This window comes from Sinohyriopsis cumingii, chromosome 6 (assembly GCF_028554795.1).
Source record: "Sinohyriopsis cumingii isolate HCF-2022 chromosome 6, ASM2855479v2, whole genome shotgun sequence".
NCBI lineage: Eukaryota > Metazoa > Mollusca > Bivalvia > Unionida > Unionidae > Sinohyriopsis > Sinohyriopsis cumingii.
In genome coordinates, this window is record NC_142966.1 from 55,309,217 (window position 1) to 55,333,758 (window position 24,542).

The 24,542-nt window shown below is 34.8% G+C and overlaps 1 protein-coding gene across 3 annotated transcripts in view; it reads right to left on the reverse strand.

Moving 5' to 3' along the window:
• Positions 1-2,679: 2,679 nt before the first annotated feature.
• Positions 2,680-24,542, reverse strand: part of LOC149796967 (beta-galactosidase-like) — a 74,279-nt gene continuing 52,416 nt past the window's right edge. For all 3 annotated transcript variants that reach the window (XM_089961650.1, XM_089961648.1, XM_089961649.1), the window contains exons 13-17: positions 21,107-21,214; positions 14,969-15,103; positions 9,935-10,038; positions 8,463-8,583; positions 2,680-3,161 (exon numbers count right to left, since the gene is read on the reverse strand). In XM_089961650.1, coding sequence (XP_089817776.1) covers positions 2,898-3,161; positions 8,463-8,583; positions 9,935-10,038; positions 14,969-15,103; positions 21,107-21,214 — 732 coding nt within the window. In that variant the 3' untranslated portion in view covers positions 2,680-2,897. The remainder of the gene's footprint in view (positions 3,162-8,462; positions 8,584-9,934; positions 10,039-14,968; positions 15,104-21,106; positions 21,215-24,542) is intronic.

Here is a 24,542-nt window from a genome sequence, read left to right on the forward strand (position 1 = left end):
CAAAAAATAAATTTACAAAGGTTAATTATTACCAAAAATTAATTTTGATAGGTTTAAATTTATAAAAAATAAAACGTATATGAGAACATGATAGTATTCGCAGTTTGTGATACACTTGAAAATATCACTGAACATTTTACTGCCTGATTCACTGAGTGTATCTCTCCCAACAATGAATTTTGTTTCATTCCATGTCGGTGCTAGAATCTCCTAAGCCATCCATGGCTTCCATTGTAATCAGAATCATTATCCATACATTTTGCTATTTTCTCTGCCTGGGCCTTGACAATTGTTGCACAGAGAGAACACCTTGTTCACATTACAGCATGAACCAGGTGTACACAGCATCATCTAATTCTGTATCTTTTGCAGCCCATGCCCAATTGTTGCTTAGACTTTGCAGTTTTGAGTTCACTAGACTCTTATCTCACTTCACCATTATGACCCCTATCTATGACACAAAGCTTTTCATTCCCCAAGTATGCCTTTGACTCGAATCTTTTATTCTCCGTGTTCACATTTACAAATGATATATTACTGATTAATATACTTTATGTTAAATAAATAAAATTTGAAACCATGTCTGACTGGTCAAATAAAATGTGTTGATTTTGAGACGTGATACTGATCACAAGAGCTTATGCAGGTAGGATTTGCATGTATTTGAGCTATTTTATTGTACCTCTTTTGCTTGATTTGATATATAGGACATATTTAATGTCATAAAACAATACAGGTTTTTTTAAAAATCGAATGTTACAATGCAACAAACACTCGCAAAGTAATAGATCAAAACAAATCCAAGTAATTAAGTAAGTTCTCACAGACATGGTTGTGGGCACTGATGTGATCATCGATTGACTCTTTTCATATATCAATAGAAAAGAACATATCACAATTACACATTGTTTACATTGAAACAGATATAAAAGATTAGAACATGAATTTCAGCTTAAAAGACATATTTAATTGGTGTTTATTTTTTTAAATATTTAAACCTGCTAGCTTTTACCAGAATTTTTCATTGTTTTCTATTTTACCATGTATTACTTTTATTATTATTATTTACATTACATTGACAAATATGTTTCCAAAAAAATCTAACAAAATATGTGAATTTCACAATGTTGAATCCAACTTTTCAGGCACTAAACAACATTTTTGATAATAAAATGAGTGATATATCAAGATTTCATTTACCAGTTCTGATCAGTTTTCTTTACATTCAACACAAAGGGGCCAATTTCAAAGAAAAAATGGGATCCATGCAAGACACTCTGATATAAGCAGGTTCGTGAGTTACTGAGGAAGTGGTGTAATGTTATGAGGTAATTATTCTTGGAGAAACAAAATTTACCAAGATATTTTTCTTCTCTTCCCCAATCACAATAACATTAAAAGAGTAGGTAATAAGAGGAGGAAATACTGAGCATCACACCTATACCCCAGGCATCCTTCATGGAGATAAAAAAATTAGTTTCCTTAAATGAAAGATAACCCATACTCCTTACTTCAGAGTAGCACAACCAATGGTCACATATCCATGACAACTGTACCTGGCAAAGAAGAGAATTACTGAACTCTGCTTACCAACAAATTTTACGGGTAAATTCTGCAAAGTGATAAAATACTGCCTGTAAGTAGGCCGAGTTAACATGAACTGAGTGTATAGTAGCACTCACCAGATTCAATTCTTGTCTCTGTGAAGCTAAATCCCTGGGGTAAAAGATAGAGAAGGCTGACTGTACATGCCAGCCAACAGCTTATATTATGTCTTGGATAAAAAATTTACATTCAAAAACAAGGCTCATAGATTGCTTTAATTTCATAAGCTGAAATCTTCATGAGGGAACTCTGACTTTTTGGGACTTAGGATTATGCCCACGTAAGCCGTGACAATAACACAGCACTCACCAAGAGAAAGAGTTGCTTTCTTGTTCCATGATTTTACTCTGTGTGCTTAAGTAATGCATGAAGGTAAGTACAGGATCTTGTAGATTCCTTTTTCTTACCATATCTAAGAAAGAGAGCATATGACAATGTTCTGATTGCCCAGTAACAGCAGCCTATTCTTGGCGACAAAGCCTAATTGCATCATTAGCACCCCAGAACCATCTGATCTGAACCGGAGTTAGTTTGGGTCAATTAAAAGAGCATGTAACTTACTCCCCCTCCATGCCACAGCTAAAGCTGACAGGGAACATATTTTGTATGATAGTAGCTTTAGCAAGGTTCTGGATAAAAGCTTAAATTGACCTAAAATGAACCCATGAGAGATTCCATTTGGAAACTGGGTGATGGGTGTTTCTATTGTTAGGAATATCTGCTATATTTTAAGGTGGATCAGTATAATTTTTTTAAACTAAAAGGGCTTCAAGCCAAAATGCTTTCAGTCCAATGTGATCAAATTCATTTTAAGTGGTTTTTGGGAAGTAATTTAGAGGTTTTTCTATTTTCGTAACAGTGGTCATACCTGACATCAGATCAACATCATTTGTAAAAAAAAATGTTAAAGATCTTTATGCCAGGATGCTCTCTGCCAAAATTGGTTGAGGTTCTTGAGAAGTTTAAAACTGCAAATGAAATGGATGCATAACACATGACAGATGCAGAACCAAACCATAGCTAACTTGGTTTTATGGCCTTGATAGCTAACAATACAACAACAAAAAACAAGGCAAAAAGAAAGTCATTTAATCATCTCAAAAATAATTGAAAAAAATATTGATATACAAATACAAATATCTTTAGAACAATTGCAAAACATTACATCCTCTCAGAGAAATATATAGAATAATGCCTCTATAAACTAGCATTCATTTATGTATACAAATGGAATTATACAAATTTAAAACAATTATCTCAATTTACTATGAAACTGAAAGTATAATGGCAACCTAAAGTGATGGCAAGTAACCATGATGACCTAGTTTACCATGATGATGACCCAGAAAAGGATGAACGGTACCATTAATAAGTGGCAGGTCCATAAAGGTAACAAAGCAATTGGTGTCATGCATGCATGGTGATGATTCCAATTCTAGCATTACAACAGTGTTCTCGCCTTGGCTCAGCACTGGCTTCGGAACATATAGTCTGATCTGTGGGCCAGCAGCTGGCCAGTAGCGGCCCAGATTGAAATTATTCATCCATACCTGACCCTGCAACATAAAATGAATACTGTTAATATACTAAATTCAACAGGACTATAAAATCTAGATAAAAAAGTATGCACTAGTGTTAAATAAGAATTCCATACTCATAATTATCACAATGCAAACATTTCTAAAGCTTCTATATCCATGCTTATCAACAAAGGATTAAAGCTTCTATATCCATGCTTATCAACAAAGGATTAAGGCTTCTATATCCATGCTTATCAACAAAGGATTAAAGCTTCTATATCCATGCTTATCAACAAAAGATTAAAGCTTCTATATCCATGCTTATCAACAAAGGATTAAAGCTTCTATATCCATGCTTATCAACAAAGGTTAACCAAGTTCCAAAAGGAAGTGTATGAAAGAAAAGATTGCAAAATTTGAAAAGGAATAACCAGAAATGGGGAAACTTTATGGATAGATGTCTTCTGTTCTGAGATTTAATTATTTTTATCATAATTATAACAGAATGGACTCATAAATGTTGTCTTTTGTGGACAGACATCCTCTGTGTAGAGGTTAAAATTATCATAATTATAATGGAATGGACTCATAGTCTCTTGTGGACAGACATCCTCTGTGTAGAGGTTGAAAATTATCATAATTATAATGGAATGGACTCATAAACATAGTCTTTTGTGGACAGACATCCTCTGTGTAGAGGTTAAAATTATCATAATTATAATGGAATGGACTCATAAACATAGTCTTTTGTGGACAGACATCCTCTGTGTAGAGGTTAAAATTATCATAATTATAATGGAATGGACTCATAAACATAGTCTTTTGTGGACAGACATCCTCTGTGTAGAGGTTAAAATTATCATAATTATAATGGAATGGACTCATAAACATAGTCTTTTGTGGACAGACATCCTCTGTGTAGAGGTTAAAATTATCATAATTATAATGGAATGGACTCATAGTCTTTTGTGGACAGACATCCTCTGTGTAGAGGTTGAAAATTATCATAATTATAATGGAATGGACTCATAGTCTTTTGTGGACAGACATCCTCTGTGTAGAGGTTGAAAATTATCATAATTATAATGGAATGGACTCATAAACATAGTCTTTTGTGGACAGACATCCTCTGTGTAGAGGTTGAAAATTATCATAATTATAATGGAATGGACTCATAAACATAGTCTTTTGTGGACAGACATCCTCTGTGTGGAGGTTAAAATTATCATAATTATAATGGAATGGACTCATAAACATAGTCTTTTGTGGACAGACATCCTCTGTGTGGAGGTTAAAATTATCATAATTATAATGGAATGGACTCATAAACATAGTCTTTTGTGGACAGACATCCTCTGTGTGGAGGTTAAAATTATCATAATTATAATGGAATGGACTCATAAACAGTCTTTTGTGGACAGACATCCTCTGTGTAGAGGTTAAAATTATCATAATTATAATGGAATGGACTCATAAACATAGTCTTTTGTGGACAGACATCCTCTGTGTAGAGGTTAAAATTATCATAATTATAATGGAATGGACTCATAAACATAGTCTTTTGTGGACAGACATCCTCTGTGTAGAGGTTAAAATTATCATAATTATAATGGAATGGACTCATAAACAGTCTTTTGTGGACAGACATCCTCTGTGTAGAGGTTGAAAATTATCATAATTATAATGGAATGGACTCATAAACATAGTCTTTTGTGGACAGACATCCTCTGTGTGGAGGTTAAAATTATCATAATTATAATGGAATGGACTCATAAACATAGTCTTTTGTGGACAGACATCCTCTGTGTGGAGGTTAAAATTATCATAATTATAATGGAATGGACTCATAAACATAGTCTTTTGTGGACAGACATCCTCTGTGTGGAGGTTAAAATTATCATAATTATAATGGAATGGACTCATAAACAGTCTTTTGTGGACAGACATCCTCTGTGTAGAGGTTAAAATTATCATAATTATAATGGAATGGACTCATAAACATAGTCTTTTGTGGACAGACATCCTCTGTGTAGAGGTTAAAATTATCATAATTATAATGGAATGGACTCATAAACATAGTCTTTTGTGGACAGACATCCTCTGTGTAGAGGTTAAAATTATCATAATTATAATGGAATGGACTCATAAACATAGTCTTTTGTGGACAGACATCCTCTGTGTGGAGGTTAAAATTATCATAATTATAATGGAATGGACTCATAAACATAGTCTTTTGTGGACAGACATCCTCTGTGTGGAGGTTAAAATTATCATAATTATAATGGAATGGACTCATAAACATAGTCTTTTGTGGACAGACATCCTCTGTGTAGAGGTTAAAATTATCATAATTATAATGGAATGGACTCATAAACATAGTCTTTTGTGGACAGACATCCTCTGTGTGGAGGTTAAAATTATCATAATTATAATGGAATGGACTCATAAACAGTCTTTTGTGGACAGACATCCTCTGTGTAGAGGTTAAAATTATCATAATTATAATGGAATGGACTCATAAACATAGTCTTTTGTGGACAGACATCCTCTGTGTAGAGGTTAAAATTATCATAATTATAATGGAATGGACTCATAAACATAGTCTTTTGTGGACAGACATCCTCTGTGTAGAGGTTAAAATTATCATAATTATAATGGAATGGACTCATAAACAGTCTTTTGTGGACAGACATCCTCTGTGTAGAGGTTGAAAATTATCATAATTATAATGGAATGGACTCATAAACATAGTCTTTTGTGGACAGACATCCTCTGTGTGGAGGTTGAAAATTATCATAATTATAATGGAATGGACTCATAGTCTTTTGTGGACAGACATCCTCTGTGTAGAGGTTGAAAATTATCATAATTATAATGGAATGGACTCATAAACATAGTCTTTTGTGGACAGACATCCTCTGTGTGGAGGTTAAAATTATCATAATTATAATGGAATGGACTCATAAACATAGTCTTTTGTGGACAGACATCCTCTGTGTGGAGGTTAAAATTATCATAATTATAATGGAATGGACTCATAAACATAGTCTTTTGTGGACAGACATCCTCTGTGTGGAGGTTAAAATTATCATAATTATAATGGAATGGACTCATAAACAGTCTTTTGTGGACAGACATCCTCTGTGTAGAGGTTAAAATTATCATAATTATAATGGAATGGACTCATAAACATAGTCTTTTGTGGACAGACATCCTCTGTGTAGAGGTTAAAATTATCATAATTATAATGGAATGGACTCATAAACATAGTCTTTTGTGGACAGACATCCTCTGTGTAGAGGTTAAAATTATCATAATTATAATGGAATGGACTCATAAACATAGTCTTTTGTGGACAGACATCCTCTGTGTAGAGGTTAAAATTATCATAATTATAATGGAATGGACTCATAAACAGTCTTTTGTGGACAGACATCCTCTGAGTAGAGGTTGAAAATTATAATGTGACTCATAAATAAAGGACATTGAAGGACAAAGGTGTCTTGTGGAAAAACCATCTGTATAGATGTGATTAGTTTCACCACGACAGAGAACAAAAGAAATGGCAGTCAGTACAACAGACAGTGAAGCCAGATGCTTCCAACCTATGGAACAAGACTTAAGTAAGTTGATATGAGAGAAAAAAGGTCATCACATAACAGTTAACAACAAACAATGGATTATTATCTAGTTGATAACACGATTTTTTACCTATGCTTATAACAACTTTAAATCAAAGGGACATTTTTTTATATATATATTAGCGATGGAGGAATGGATATGCATTCAATATGATGGATAACGTTATCGTTAATGGAAATGAATGCAGAGAGAAACAGGGTAGAAATATGCTCTCTACATTTTAACCTTTACCTGAGTACATGACTGCATGCCATCTACATAACCAGAAATTGTTTCTAGGATCATTATTACTGTTTAATTCAGAATTCAGTAGGTTCTCTATCTCTCTCTTGCTTCAACATCAATATAATAAATAATTTAAATATTTTATTGCCACAGACAATTTTTGATACAACTGCTTTTGTACCAGAGTGGTGTGTATGTGTCTGTATGTGTGCATGTGAGACAGAATGTACAGTTATAAAAAGTTCACTGTGCTGTATTGCTTCAGATATATGACAAAGAATAATTAAAACACCAATAATTTAAATCAAAAAAGAAAACATTCTTTGCTCCAACATTTCCAGTAGTTAAATTAAGAAAAGATTTCTATTTTAAATTAAGTTTTCAACGTGTTCAGTATGACCCAAGCTGTCACAACAAAGAACTCCTCACATAAGGAGTGTTCAAACTGCCATGAACTTCTAGAAACTGAGACCTGACAGAAACATCAAAACAATATTATCGCATGAACTTGGAGTGACAGAATCTTAGTATTCATAACAGCTAAATAAATAAAAAATATTTGTAAAAGAACCCAGCCATATTTAGTCATATGTTCCCGGATTATCTTGATGGCTTCCCTAGCAAACATTCAATCTTTATATAAACCAGGCAGAATATATTTTCAACATCTGCCCAAAAATACACCAGTAAACATTTTATTGAAGAATTGAGGAAATATTTAACATGATCAACAGGTAAATGAGTGTCACCTGGTCTCAACTGCAGCTATGTAGCAAACATAATGATGACATCTCCAAAACCAGTTCATTTAATGTTATTAAAGTTTCATAAAATGTTCTACGAGATATGTCCTAGTCAGCGTTATTTCTTATAACCTTAATAGCAGCCATTTATCTTCTACATCAACCAAGTGGAAACATATTTAAGTATTTATAAAACTATAATGGCAGTGAAGTCAACATTTATGAGTAAAAGTATCTTTTTCTACATTTTATACCATACCTGCATCTTGGTGGATGGAGGTAAGACAGAGCATTGGATTTTCTACTAATCAGGTTTTTATCTATTCCTTTAACCTCAAGATAATTTATTTTTTTAAACAAATATAAATAAAATGGCCAGTCCATATAATGAATGCAACATGGAGAAAATTTTCTAAACCTAGCTGAACTTGAAAAGAGATATTATTGTTTACTTTTGGGCCTCTTACACTCAGTTAATTTTTAAAACAAAAATGTTTCACATATCTAAAAAAAAATAAAAATACCTTCAAGTCGAGACCAACTGCAAACTGAATAGACCCAGATCTATTGTCATATAATGCACTGGAAGACCTGGGTCTGTGTAGTCAATAGAACAAACAACACAGACTGTGATCTTCAGGCACATTATGCTATGACTGATCAGGACCTTCGATGTTTGCAGTCTGACTTGACTTTTAAGCAAATATATATGGTAGTACATCCAAACCTTTGTCCATAGTGACATATCGAAGTAAGTGTCCATTGGATGAGGTACCTCCATTGGAACAACTAGTTGTCCTGCATACAACGCTGGTGTGCTCAAAAGACCATTTTGCCTGGGATAAGAACTGGAAAATTAAAAAAATAGCTGGTACTAAATATATCACAAATAAATTTAAAACGTATTTCCTTACAAATTATTTCACCAGGAGGAGAACATTTGGAGTAGCTGACAATATACAGACTGGTATGGCTGAGTGCATAGAGATATGCCATGACAGCTGGCCCAAGTTGGTCTGGACTGGGTTCAAACCTGTTCCTCACTACCTGTTAATCTTTGATTACAAATAAGCCACCATGTGGAAGAAGGAAAATATTACAACATTTACAACATACTACTTGTTAAGATTGGTCAAGATTAAAAGTTTCATCAGTGTAGGGTCAAAACAAACTTTATTAATCTAGATGCAATAGGGTTAGAGATCTCTATGATGTGGGAAACAAATGTCGAAAATAACTAGCATTTCTCAGCATAAAAATTAGCTTACAGTGATCTAGTCTGGCATGACTGAGCACACTTTGAGATGCATCCACACATATTTTCATAAGTGTAGGTGAAATATGGCCCAAGATATTGATGGTGTAGTGAATAAATAGCTATATTAAAAGTCACTCAAGCATTACAATTTTGGTCACAGTATCCCATTCTGAAATGCATTCACATAACAGTTTTCAGTAGTGTGGGTAAAATAGGATTTCAGATATTGAAGTAGTGAACAAAAATAGTTGAAAATACTTAAGCCACTCTATCATGAAAATTGGGTCACAGTGACCAATTTTGAATATGACTTTCTTACTCTCATTGGGATGTATCTACATAAAATTTTTCATGACATCCAAGATATTTGGGGCATAATGAACAAACAAATGAACACATGAACAAAGGGACAAATGCAATATCCTCTCCCAACGTTATTGGTAATGGGATATTAAAAGGCGCATAAACTGAACGTATTAATGAACATCTAATGACATTTTGTATTCTAAGGTGAAAAATTTCCATCTTGTCTTTTAATATGTTTTAATACCTTTTTACAAGACTTTTTTAGAGTTTTATTTTAGGCCCTATTAAGGGCTGCTTCAGTTAAACATACTTGGGATCCAGGGAAGGCACTTTCAATGTGGGCCAACAACCAACACATTCAGTTTAAAGTTTCATATTATTTTGAATTAAAGTCTTGTATGTTTAAATGGAAGCAGTCCTAAGTTATGATAAAAAAAGAACACAAATACTTTCTGTTAACATTTTCTTAAATCCTTTGGATATTATACTCAAAATTCACTTAAATAATCTTTCAAAGAGACACTATTGCTTAGGAAATGCATTGTGAGATAGTCAGCCTGCAACAGTAACATTACGCTTGAAAGCTTTTTAGTGGCAAAATGTGTATTGTGCAAGAGGATTAAAAAAGATGTAACTGTTTTAGGTTGAATGACTGGACAAGTGTGATGTTTTCCAGCAGAGGATATATCAGCCAGTCTGTGAGAGCGTCACCGTTGTGAGTCACATTTGTTATGAGACCCTGCAATAAAAAGAAAAAGACCAGTTTATTAAGAAATGTATGCTTTTACTATAAACCTACATAATAGTAATATATTAACAGTATTACCACTACCTCAAAAGTCCAGCACTCCCAAATTAGTTTTTAGCCAGAAAAGTGCTGCCATCTTTCCACTTAGGAACAAGGCAGACAAGAGTGATCTCCCCTTGGATAGAGAAAATGGTGCTAATTCCATCTATTCAATTACAACAGGGGCAGTTGTGCACACTATCAGATTATAAAATGTAACTAAGGAGAGGCTGGCAGGGTGTGACTAATTTTTATGATTTTTGGGCAAGTATTAATGAAGAAACGTTTTACTTCAAAATTAAGTTTCATGTTCAAATACATTAATCGACTGCAATACATTAAGAAACTAATTTTTCTAGTAAAATATGTTTTTTTTGTGAATACTTAGCCAAGCATAATACCTCAGAAGAACTACTACTATGTCACAAATCCAGCCGTCCCAGATAGTGCTTTGAGCTAAAAAGAACAAAAAGTTAATAGCCCATCAAGGTGGCAGTCAGGCAAATTCATCTCCCTTTCATAAAGGAAGCAGTATATATTTCAGTGATTCTGCCTGCCATCACTAAGAGAGGCAAATTCCATCTGTATAAATTGATTTTTCCAGGACAAAGAAGCTGCTATTACAATGAGACTCCTGGAATATGATAAGCTTGGATGTGAATATTTTGTTGATGCCACCATTCTAGAGAGTCCCACACAAGTATACAAAGTTCTGGGACGCGGTTCTGCCTTGCTAATTGAGATAAGTCACCACCAGAGTGTTTTGTCAGAGAGAATGAGGACACCTTTTCCAGTTACAAATTCCTGCCACTGAAAGGCTTTCAAAATGGCCTTCATCTCCAGGATACTGATGTGTAGATGCCGGTCCTGGTGAGATCACACTCCATTGGCTTCCAAAAAGGTGGTATACCCCGCCAGCATTCTGTACATGCATCACTACAGACTGATCTCTGGTAGTTGTGCTTCCAGAGGTATACCTGCCATGAGCCAAGTTAGGACACTCAAAGTCTGCAGATGGTACATCATATCTGTGTAAGTGGAAAGAGGTTGGCCCAGTGAGATAACTTTCACCCTCCAATGGGATAAAAGAATCATTTTAATGGGCGCATATAAAGCTGACCCAGGATGATGAGGTCCACTGTCGCAATCTAGCAATCCTATAAGGAGAAGGAATTCTCATACAGAGAGATTCCCTCAAGAGTAATGAAGCCATCAGGGTCCTGATTTCAGTGCCTGTTTCTGAGATGGACACATTCACTTTACCTGTTTGTTGAATTCTACACCTAGTTTGAACAAGTTATTGAACTGGTATAAGGTCAAAGTTGTCCTTGTTGATGAGGAAACCCAGATTTGTAAGCAGTGTGACAAAGGTTATCATATCATGTTCTAGTATATAACTCACCTGATGTGTTTGCAGTGTGTCGTCCAGTTAACTTGATTTCACCAACTGGAAGATGGTCCGGACATGAGCCATAACATGGTTCATCAGATGAGTAAAGACCCATGGAATGATATTTAGTCTAAATGGAAGCACGTGGAATTGATAAATGATGTTGTTGTAGGTGAATTGCAGGAACTTCCTGGAAGCCTTGTGAGTGGGGATGTGAAGTTATTTATCTTTTGAGTCCCTGCTCAAAGTCTCCTTCTTGAACAGCATTCAACATGCACCGTTGTGTTTCCATTCAGAACCAAGGAGCATGAATGAACTATGAGGGTGTATAAGTTGATGACAGCGCCAAGAGTACCATTTGCCTCTGGGGCCAAGAAAAGTCTGGAATAAAATGCCAGGGAATTTATATTTTGCATGATTTCTATCATTCTTTTCATGAAGAAGATAGTTAATTTTTTTTCTGCAAGGTAGTGGCTTTGCATGGATCTGTTGGAATGGTTGTAGCTATGGGACTCTGGAGCAGGAGGTGTTTTGAATGTGATGCAGTCTCTCAGAAACCACTTGTTGGGTCCAATGACCATCATGGCAAATTTTTTCCCATTTGGCATCAAATAAATGAAGCTATCCTCCTACCGGGATCTGTGGTAAGGACCATGTGGAGATGTCATTTTTTGAGAGATGGAGTAGATCCTGTAGAAAATCTTTGGCGTAAATGATCACTACTTTTGTCTTTATTTCAACTTTGATTCATGAGAACCATGGTTTTCGATGAGAGAAACTGCAAATTGTAAATTTTCTGCTGCATTAGCTAAAGTAAGTTGAGCAGCTTTATTCAAAACCACCCAAGCCATTCTGTAGACCGACTCCCTTGTACGCATTCCACCTGTTGGAAGATGTCCATCAATACCAAGTCCAACATAGAGTCCACAGCTACTACACTATGGACCAATTGTTGCGTGTCACTGAAAGATGTTTGATCCATATGAATGGAGTATAGTTTTGTCATCCCCAAAGCTGCATGTCCTGGTCAACTGTATGGATATCCAAATGAAAAACGGGTGTAAGGCAACAATAGAACCACTGATGAAAACTTGATGGAATGTACTTTTTTGAGAAAAATAGATGGATGATGAAAGGATCTTGCAATTGATGATGTAAACAGTTCAAAATATTGATGATTCTACCAGACTGCTGAAGTAATTTGAAGTTGGATGTATCAGTCCACGTATCAGTTGAGTGAGAGGATACTTTGTTTTGCTCATTCCGTTGCAGATCATTAAGAGCTGTGGAGTAGAACCCTGTGGAGATAAGGTCTAAAGGTATCACCAACAACAAGGAGTCCTGTGGTGGTGGCAGAGGTGCTGGGGCTGTTTCTGATTGTGTACATTTTGAGCATTTTGCAACTGGAGAGCCCTTTGTGGATTTATCTCACTTATCTGCCAAAAATTCCCCCAGTGAGGGCATGTCAGCATATAGCCTGATAGTGTCTTTTTCCTTAGTCAAGCATTTCTGCACTTTCCCCATGGTCTAATCTATAAGACAAATGGAGGAGAACATATAAATCTGTTGTAACTCTGCACCTGTCTCTTATTATTGAACACAAAAATGGTGCAGAGCTATGCCTTATAGCATTTACCTGGAAGATAGCAGGTGAATTTAATAAAGCTGTGAAGCATCCAGCAAAATCCAAATAATTCATTATACTAACTGTGAGAGGTTCAAGGAGAAACTGTACAGGTAAATGCAATGAAGCGTAGCATCTGGATATTAAATGTATTAACAGAGAAACCTCACCTGTATATAGCCAGCCATTGTGGAATTGTATATTTATTAAGAGTTTTCTATAGGTCTCAGGGACTTTCAGGAATATAAATTAAAAAGAACAGCCCAAATTTATTGTGAAGCTTCATAGGCTACCCATACAAGTATCCAAGTACAATTAAATATGTAAAGACAAATAAAGTGTGGTAAAATTGTAATGGCTGAACTTTGTCAACGCAGAAAGAAAGAAAAGTTGGAAATAAAGATACATACGTTCCTTAGAAGTGAGAACTCTTTATTAGTATCAAAGTTGATTCTGGCTAATACGAGGTCTCTGATGGTGAGATTATGCTTCTTGGTATGAGTCAAAGTAGTAAGATATTCATAGGTTTTGCTGCTAATTCCTATATCAAGGGGAGATAACTCTCCCTGACCACCACCTAGGCGGGCAAATAACTTCAGCTCTTTTTAGCCAAAAGTGTTGTCTGGTAGGGCTGATTTGCAAGGTAGTATAAGTTCTCCTAAGATATTATGACTGGGAAATGTATTTGAAGAAGAAAATAGATAAGTGGTGGAGCAAATTACATCCTCTTATGCAGAAAAAAACCAATCAATGGTTCCCTATTGCAAGTGAAGCAGCTTCAAATCGTGTATGACATCCAGGTTAAATTGACCTATTGCCACTTGTCAATGATGCTGATCAATCAGTGAGCATAGTAGATATGATGGTTTTCCACTCTTTAATTATTATGCACTAGAAAATGTACTATAATGCAAAATGTCAACATTTTTATGAGTTATGTTTTATCAAATGTAAATGTAAAATTTTTGTTTTTAGAATAACAATATCTGCTCATTCTCTCATTTTAGTTGTCTGTTTGCCAGAATAATCACATATATACTTATTTACCAAATGAAGTTAAGACCATGGACACAAATTACTAATCATCATTACTTATTTATATTTGTGTGAAACATTATTTTTATTCCAAACAATCCAAAAGCCATGTTTTGTCAATATCTGTAAGCGCCATTATTCCACAACATATTGACTCAATGTCAAATCCAGACTGTTTGCTGATAGTAACATTATTTAGTGAGTAAATGGATGATCAAGAAAAACAATACTTTACAAATAAAAAACAACAAACAGCACATCAATCTTGCAAATAAAATGTAACTCAATATTTTGAAAAACTGCATTGGCCTAGGGCATGATTCTTCCCATGAGACATTTGTTTGGAGGAGGTCCCAGGCAACAAGCTATCAGCACTGGTTTTCCTATCCCATGTTGGTCATTTTCTCCAGATTTTACATTTCTTAGAATACCGATGGGGCTGCATAGAGTCAAACCAACAGAAGTAATGGCAACAAAAAGTCAGGCATAAAGTCAGGACAATAGGAAGTCAGGGCTACAGAAGTCAGGACTACAGCATGTCAGGGCTACATAAGTCAGGACTACAGCATGTCAGGGCTACAGAAGTCAGGGCTACAGCATGTCAGGGCTATAGGAAGCCAGAACCATATATTGTTAGAAACCAGCTAGATGTAATCTAGACACTAGACAAATGTTTAATTACTTTGCTTCTGTTTCTTTACTTTCTTCATTTTGATGCATAAGAATAATGTGTTTGTTTTTGAAAATAAATACTGGCAATTGTTTTTTGGTTTTTCTTTGTGAAATAATACTGAAGACTTCAATATTTACATAATTAGGCAAAAATTCCTTACCTTTCTGTTATCATTCATATTATCTCCATAGTTGATCCTGCCCTGGTTTTCAACTAGAACATCAAGATAATCTCCAATCACGCCTGTGATATTAACAGTGGTATGTTTTTCCCGCTCTACAATCCCAAATGGTATCTGAAACAAAGAAGTTATCAGCATAACCAGAGGATGATTTAGAACTATTTTCTCTTTGACATAAAATCACTTAAACAGACTTTGAACAAGTTTTATGAATGGCACATCATATGGCATTGTTGACTGATGATTACTGACCACCAACCAACAGGTCTGAATGACCTTGAATTTTGGTCAAGATATGAACTAAACTTAATGTGCAGAAATCATTATCTTCTTATTAGTCTTACCAGGACTGTGACCTCTGACCTTTAGATCCCAAAATCTGGGGGTTTTCTTATTACCCTAAGTACTTGCCATCAACAAAGTTTGGTCAGGGAACATATTCTAGCACAACAATTATTGTGCAAAACCCCTTTTTCTTCCAGTCACAGTGACCCTGATATTTGCCCTTTTCAACCAAAATAAAGGGAATGTTTCCTTACCCAAGTGCAAGCCATCCACAAAGTTTGGTCCAGGCCTGTGATGTAAAACTAATGTTCCTGTGTGGAAACTATAAACCTCCCTTCAGTCATTGTTACCTTGACCTTTGGATACCAAATTCAAAAGGATTTTGTTTTTATCCAACATGAAAGCCCACAAACTTCTGCAACACTACATGATCAATTAAAAAAATTTTTGTTGCATAAACCATTTTACTTCTTGCAGTCATGGCAATCTTGCCCTGAGACTCCAAATTCAATAGTTTTCTTCCTTATAATAAATGCAAGCCACCTAAAGAGTATGCTTTAATTCCTTACATTTTCACAGACTTGGCCATTTGTTAAAAAGGGCCGCTACCATACATCCTTCTGTAAGAAATTTCTGTCTAGAACACTAATAAAAGAGACAAATAAAACATTATTTTGAAATCTGTTTATTTGAACTTGATTTATCATTTGAAAATGTACTAAAGAAGAAAATACACTGGCAAAATATAGTTTTAGCAACAGTAACCTTGACCATGAAACCAGAAAATTAACAGAGTTTTTCCTTGGGCTAATAGAAACATCTGAAACAAGTTGCACTGAAATCTATTTACTAGAACATAAGCTATATCTTGAAATGAAATGCATAGGTAAAATTTAATTTAAGTTACAGTAGCTGTGACCTTGAAGATCCTGATTCCTGAATCAATGGTTTTCCTCTAGGGGCAAAGGAGGACAAATGTACTACATTCCCTTGAATTCCATTATCTGGTACTCAAGTTATATACTACATTCCCTTGAATTCCATTATCTGGTACTCAAGTTATATACTACATTCCCTTGAATTCCATTATCTGGTACTCAAGTTATATACTACATTCCCTTGAATTCCATTATCTGGTACTCAAGTTATATACTACATTCCCCTGAATTCCATTATCTGGTACTCAAGTTATATACTACATTCCCTTGAATTCCATTATCTGGTACTCAAGTTATCATATGGAAATGAAATGCAATGCAAAATCAATTTTTAGCAACTATGATCTTGTTATTAAAGCTACTGAGCACAATAAGGTTTTTCCTTCAGCTAGAGAAACATATGCACCAAGATGCTTGAAATCTGTTCATTAAAAATTAAATTATCATTGGGATAAATAAATGTGCAAAATTTCATCACATATTGTTCACTAGAACTTAGGTTGTCATGTGTGGAAATGAAATGCACAGACAAAATCTATTTTTAGCAAATGTGACCTTGATCTTGGGATTACGGACCCCCAAACCAACAGTATTCTTCCTGGGGCAAATCCTGCACACTAATGGGAACAAATGCACCAAATTTCATTGAATATTGTTATCCGGAATAGAAATGAATAAGCAAAATCTAATCTTTTGCATCAGCAAACATGACATTGGAGCTGCTGACCACCAAATCTAGGTTCACACTATACTATAATGTTAAGTTGCCACTTTCCATGCCGAGACATTAAATGCATAGAAAATGTGTGTACTGGAGGCTGTTTTCATCCATTGGAAATCTATTATGTTGTAGGTCAACTGAAATTTGTATATAAAAAGGACTTGATAAACAAATTATTCATTCCTGTTTCATATCAGTCTTAGGGAATCAATGATCAAGAGTGTGTAGTGGTGTTCAGATATAATTCTTGAAGAATTATTTAAATTATTCATTGGAATCAAAAAGTGCTCATTCACTTTTTGGACTAAAACACTACATTAGGATTAGTAAGAACTCATTCAAAGATATTCTGGTTGTGGTAAATCAGGACATTCAAAAGTATTGGCATACCACCAGGATAATCAAGACTACTGGAATTAATTCAGAACATTTTGTACTTTTGGACTTGTGAATGGGCATTTAAGATTGTTTGGGATTTAATTCACAAAACTATAAGAATCTTGTACATTTTCACCTTTCAACTTAGACAAATAAATTATTTGTTTTTTTTAAACTAAACTTCTTTGGTTTCCTGTTTTTGTTACATAGTTTAACACAACATATACCCTATCTGATGGGCCTATGTAGGCACACTTGTTTGTCGCTTTATTATACATGTATTATATAGATCATTGTCTAATTTGGTGCAAACAAAATTACAAAATGCAGACTTTCTTATTTCAAAAATAGGACAAACAATCTGGCTTCTAATAAAATATAAGTTAATTATATAAAGGAAATATTTTTAAAATGTGAAAAGGAAAAACATGCACCAAAGAACCAACACAACATGAGAGACTCATCCTCCTCTTGCAAATGCCTCATATTTATTGTACACAAGGTTTAAAATTACAATATTTATATTCTTTTGCTCAAATTTCTTATTTTCTGTCCATCATGACAATTGAACAGGAAATTGTCACTGCCCCCAAAAATAAAGGTTTAAAGTGTGTAAAACATACTACAATTTTCTAAAATATAGGACTTGTAAAGGATATTATATTTTTATAGGAATTTTAGGACAAATATGATCCATGCATACAATGTAAAAAGGATGAATAATTGTTAGTGCGATGATTTTTATTATTATTAAATGTCATTCACCTTTTTAAGTACTAGAACTGCATATACTATTATCAATAGATTCTGAGATATTACGCAGGGGGCTAAGTGCATACAAGCAGCCTCTATATCAAAAGCACAAGAAACTTGTAATCTCCAGACTTCTCAAAGCCTTGCTAATGAAAGACTGCCCTTTTCTTTACTTGGCAATGTTTGTCCTATTAACAACAGTCTCTCAAAATATCTACAACAGTGTGTCAGCACATAAATGATAAAAAAAAACATCAACTGAGCCTAGGTTCAAAAAAAGAGCAACAAAAAAACTATTTACATATAAAATGATATTTTCTTTCAGAAAACAATGTTAAAGAATTTCATCCAAAAACAGTATTTCATGTGTCTCGCATGTTTTAGAAATTATTTATTGTTTCACAAGAAGAAGAAAAAATACCTAAATGGGAAGCATTTCACAAGAAGACTGACAGTAAAGTTTTATCAGATCTCAAAAATGTTTAGGAAGAAATAAATAATGGTTTGCTATTGTTACAAGTATAATTTTTCATCTTAATTAGGGCCAAAGCTTCACATAGTTTGTTCTAATGGTCTGATCTGTGCTGATACACCTCCACATTATTAAACAGTACATGCCATGGTGCGAGGGCTTCTTATTTAAAAGTCTATTTTGTATCTGAACTTTAGAAATACAGATGCTGGGGAAAATGTTCAAATATGGGTTTTGACAAGTGCAGCAGATAAGTTTTACACTGTTTTTGTCTTGAATTTTGTGGGTCTAGAGTATTTAAATTACTGAGAAAACAGATTATTACAGTTAGCTTATTTCTAAAGTCTGATAATACAAACCCATTTGTTTGTACCCCCCTACCAATTTAAATAATGGAAACCTTTAATGTGATAAAAAGTGCAAGGAACTTAGTCAATTTATTCATTGATTTATAGTTTCTAACCTGACTCTGAGTAGAGTGGCCCTAACAATGTCATTTTATGTGCGTTTCATGCTTAACGGAAGTTTTCAGTGCAATAGACGGTCATGCTCGGATCCATTTCCAGTTTCTAGACAAGTCTATTTTCAGCAAAGGGGTCTATCACGACTACAGATGTACATACATAAGTCGTCTGCTTCCAATATTTACAATGATGAATTAAGCAAAGGTTAATGATAACTGCACTTTTCATGTGGATTTAACAAGCGGTTTAATTTGTGTGTTCATGTATGCAGAGGGATATAATTCCAAACTTTCAATGTTATGTAATTTACGCAATTATTCAGCATTGTTGAACAGGATGAACTATGTCATTATGTTGTCTGATGGAAATAAACTAGCCTATAGTGTATGCAATATGGCGCCGTGTTAGTATGGAAAGTCCGTTAAGCATGAAATGATGCAGGGGATGCCAGCATAGTGCCATTCTGGTCACAGTCAGGTTAGAAATTATAAATCAATGACTCAATTGACTTAGTTCTGTGCACTTTTTATCACATTAAACATTCTTGTTTTTGAAATCGGTAGGGGGGTACAAACAAATGGGGATGTAGAGTCAGACATTAATATCCAACATGTTGAGTTAGCAATTGGTCAGTCAAGCTCATTAGTCAGTCATGTCTGGCATATATGGCAAATTTGGAATCTCTGATATATCCATCCATCCATGCATCCTTCCATACATAATGTACTAAAAAAAACAACACACTTTCAAATCAAGGGAACTTCAAAGGGTACAAAGACTGCTCCTATGTCTGCTAAGATTTCTATAGGAAGACTGGAGGGCCAACTGTTAGCATTGGTGATAAATACAACATACCAGTAGATACACTTCATCAGCGTTACAGAAATGAAATGGCAATATGTAGAAGAAAATTTGAATGACTTCATATCAAAAGCAAACAATTTCCATTTTTCAATAAAATTCATGTCAAAAGTCTCCAAATCAAACCAAGTTTTTTCTTTCTTTTCTGGACATAATAATCAGACAGACAGAAAACAAACTCCATATAGACACTCTGCCAAAATCAACACCAGTATCTTCTCTCAGCCAGCTGTCATAGAATACATTGCATTTTGAATATAAAATATAGCCAGTCACTATGGATACACAGAATTTGCTCAGATGATGAAACATTCCAAAAAGGTCTGAAGAACTGTCTGGACATTTGATGAAACAAGGCTATGACAAAGACCTGATAGCAGAGGCAACATATAAGGCCTAAACAAACAAACTGTAATGACCTATGAAAATATAGAGAAAAGGAAAAGTTTGATCAGACACCATCTATATCCTGATCAACCATCCAGACAACTCCAAAGTAGGTCAGATCATCCAGAAACACTGGCCTGTCATGGAATCATGTGACATACTGATGTTGATCTTCCAAAACAACCTACTGCAACCTAAAAAGCTCAAAGACATCCAATAACAAATCTAATGCCAATTTTAAGCCAAGATCATATGGCACATCTGGTCCATGTGGTGATTAAAGGGGCTAAGCCTCTTGGCATATGATAGAGACCAATAAAATCTCTGGTATAACAATGAGTAAAAGTTGAACATTCATAATTCAAACAAAGAATGTAATTTTTCTCATCATAGGTAAGATCTAGAGCTTTCAATATGTCAATGAGATCAAAACGCCGCAAGAAAAAGATCAATCTTCACAGATCTGATTGGATAACAAAAGACTGGGATGGATTGGATGTCTAGTTGCACAACACTTCTCTTCCCGATGCCAAATTTTCAGTGATATTATACTAGCGGCAATTGCTCACAACTGCAACCAGAGTTCTAAAACCAGAAAAGAAAAGGAATCTTACTGAACATTGTGGTCATCATCTTGTAAGGCTACTCTCATTTATTTCTCATTGCTTAAAGGGATGGCCTGATAAGATGGGGAAGGTAGGTGGGGGTGTAAGCTGCTTGGTAAGATTTCAAGACGATATGAGCTTTCCTTATCATTCCAAGCAGCAGAAGCAATATCATTATCATCATTTATATTGTTTATAAAATCAGCTACAGTGATATTCTTTAACAAGAAATAAGCCTGGCACACAACCATACCTGGTTAATCATTACATAACCTCTATCCCTCACTCCCATAATATCAAGTGTTGTTGGCCAAGAAACATTGTCTTTCAAGATGTGTCTGTACATCACAAAGCCATAGTACTGAAAATAAAAGGAAAAGAAAATTTGAATGATAAATGGAGACACATAAACTTGCTGACTGATCCATAATAAGCAAGATCTAATAAATTGCTGACATTCACTAAAAATTACAAACTCTCCAACAGACAAATACATAACCTTAAAAAGGGTTCGAATAATATATTTCACTCAGAAAAGAAATTTATTATTAAATTATGTTTCTCTGTAATACTTACCCAATCACATTAATATATGAAAATTACTGTCTGCTACCTCCAAATTCTGCCTTCCCTGAAAGAGGGAAAAATGTCATTCCACCTATATGTCAAATAAATTAAGGGAAGTAACTCTTCCTAAATAACACCCTTGTTCCTGGTAACATATTCCAGCCAGCCTGTGGAAATTAGGGGCATATGGTCGCCTATGACTTATCTAATCATGAAAAGATTGTCATTGTTGCTGAGAATTACCCAAGTGGTCTTTCTGTTGACAATCTTCACTTTGCTGGTATGCCCTTGATTGGGTGGCACAGTTACTGGGCCTTGTACAGAGAGCCAAAGTGGCAACTCCTGTGATGTCTGCTTTCTCACCTCCTTAATTAAAACATCAAACTTAAGAAGGGAACTGAATGGGGGGAGATCATGGTCACTATATGGTGGGATTTAAGAGACAAAGTTTGCAGGAGGGCATCTCTTCTTATCAACTTGACATTACAAGAGTCCAAAAGGGCATTTACCATCATGTGGTGAGCAGCCCTGTTGACAACCTGTGTATTGATTTCTATGCTTGGTCACCTTCTAAGCTTGACAAAAGATTGTAAAAGATGCCAGCTCATGTAGAGAGGAAACATTCTTGTCCAGTTTAGATGTGGTATTAAACACTTGTCTATCCACGTTACAACAGAGTGTGGCAGACATGTTGATGGCAGTAATATCTTGGTCTTGGCTTGGTACATCCAAATGATAAACGTAAGTAGTGATTTGTATCAGGGTGATGAGAAAGTTCCAGGCAAATGACTCATCAAAGAGACCATCAAATGACTGGGGTTGTGAATTTTATCCAAGAGATGCCCAATAATTTCTGCAATCTTTGATGACTGTGGTAAAATTCTGAAGGATGGATGTTTCTCATCTTCATCAATATCCATGTCTTGGAAATGGCAAATGTGCAGCGGATTTATAGTGATAAAGTTTCAAAATCTCAAAGCAGGACTATTTTATCGAAAAATAAAATAGGTTTGTATGAGATACCGAAGCTGACCAAGAAAAATCTATAAACTATATAAGTATGGCAACACAAGAAAGAAAACAAAAATAGTATGAAACTACTGAGGGATTAAATGACAAGAATGGGAGACTATAAAACCATAGAGTGTATTCTCATACATAAGTTGGACTGACACTTGGCAACATTTTTCTTGTCTGTCCCCCCCAAAAAAAATCAAGACCTGACACTATGAAATCTATCCAGTGTAGTATCACTTGTTACATGCTGTACAAGAAGTATCCCTTCAGCATATTTATAGCCAATGAGTTCCAACACTCCAGAGATGTAATCAACTCGAAAAGGAAGGGCTGGGCAATAAAAAGATGAGAGCAGTTCCTTTCACAGATAATGAAATAACTCTCCACTACAGGCAAAAGTAAGTTGCAACAAATTTGTATCCTTAGTGTCACTAGAAAGATGTTAAAAAGTGACAAGTGTGGTAATTTTGTATTTATGCATGTATTTAATTTTTTAATAGTACATTTTTGGAGAAAAAAAGAAACATTCCTCCAATAAAACTAGCGATTTGTGGTTGAACTCTGATCAGGTGTATGCAAGAATGGGTGTGATGACGATGATGATGATGGCTTTGAGTGTTATTATCTAGTATTTTAGGAAATCTTAAGGCACTTATAAATTCAATGTGGTTAAACAACACCATAAATATCCAGCTGAATGTATGCCAAGAACACATGAACATACTCTGGGGTGGGGGCCTATACCTGAAAACAATCTATGACAGAATACATATTTCGAAAACAATGTAAGGGCATCAAGGACAAGGAATGAAGACAAAAGTGATGTAGAAAGATTTGTATAATTTTTTTAGGGGGGTAAACCTGGTAAATATTTATTTATTTATTAATTTAAAAAGTACACACTGTAACTTGAGTACTGTTTCTCTGAATGAGTATGTGAGTATATAGGCTAAAAGAATTAATTTATAATTTTTATAAAATAGATAAATGAGCTCAATTAATAAACAATTTAAGGCATACTAGAAGATCAAGTGTTTCATACGAAACACTTAATTCTCCATGAAAATGAATGGAAATTATGATTTATAATATATACTAATAAATAAATAAGCATCATTATTGTACTGACCATTTAACAGTGCCTTAATAAATTTCTATTCCGGTGACACCTACTGTCCAGTTTCCTTTCATAAGGAATATGCCACAACAGCCTAGTTGAAATAACGGTTCCTCATACACCCTTTTATATTGGAATTAACATGAAAGCATAAACAATCTAAATTTGAGCTGGTATATCAAAGTTGCCACGGGAAAGAATACTACTGGTAGATTAGCAACAGTGACGAGCAAGAAAGCTGGATCACAGAATGACATGTCAATCCTGGTGCATGGAAGACAACCATTACATAGGACCTCTGGTGGTTGAGCGGTCTAAAGTGCTCGCCTTTTCCAATCGCTGCCATCTCAACTTGGTCCGCATAGGTTTGAGTCTCAGGCTTGGCCAATGTGGGTATGTGAGAAAACTGCCAGTAGCTTCCCGTGGGATCGTGGTTCTTACCAGGATTTTTCAAGATTCTTCACCACCTCCATTAGTTATAATAGTCACCATGCATAGCCTATCCTGTGCACAAAAATGGTGTTAAACCCCAAAACAAAACCAACAAAACTTGTTTATCATTATGGTTCACTGAATTAAATTACGCAGCTGATGGGTCATAAAAATATTCAATTTATCATCATCTATAGCAGTGTGAACATAAAAAAAACAGCAGAGAAATAACAAATATTCTTTCCTTGATAACAGTGCCTACTGCTGTTAAAAAATGTGACATAAAGAATCAAATGATGATTTAGCTCTGGCTTGTCAAGAAATAGAGGATGCTCTCCATTAGGGCATAACTGACTTTTGATCCGGAAATCGGATTCCACCGGATAGTATGAACTTCCGATTAATCGGAGTCGGACAAGGCAGGAACGACCAATTCGGATAATAAAAATAATAAAGTTGAATTTCTATAGCACCGTGTCTAACACTGCGTGTCATTCGATAGTGCGTTAATAAAGAAGTCAGAAAAGTCCAATATGGTCAACACAACGGGGTGAAA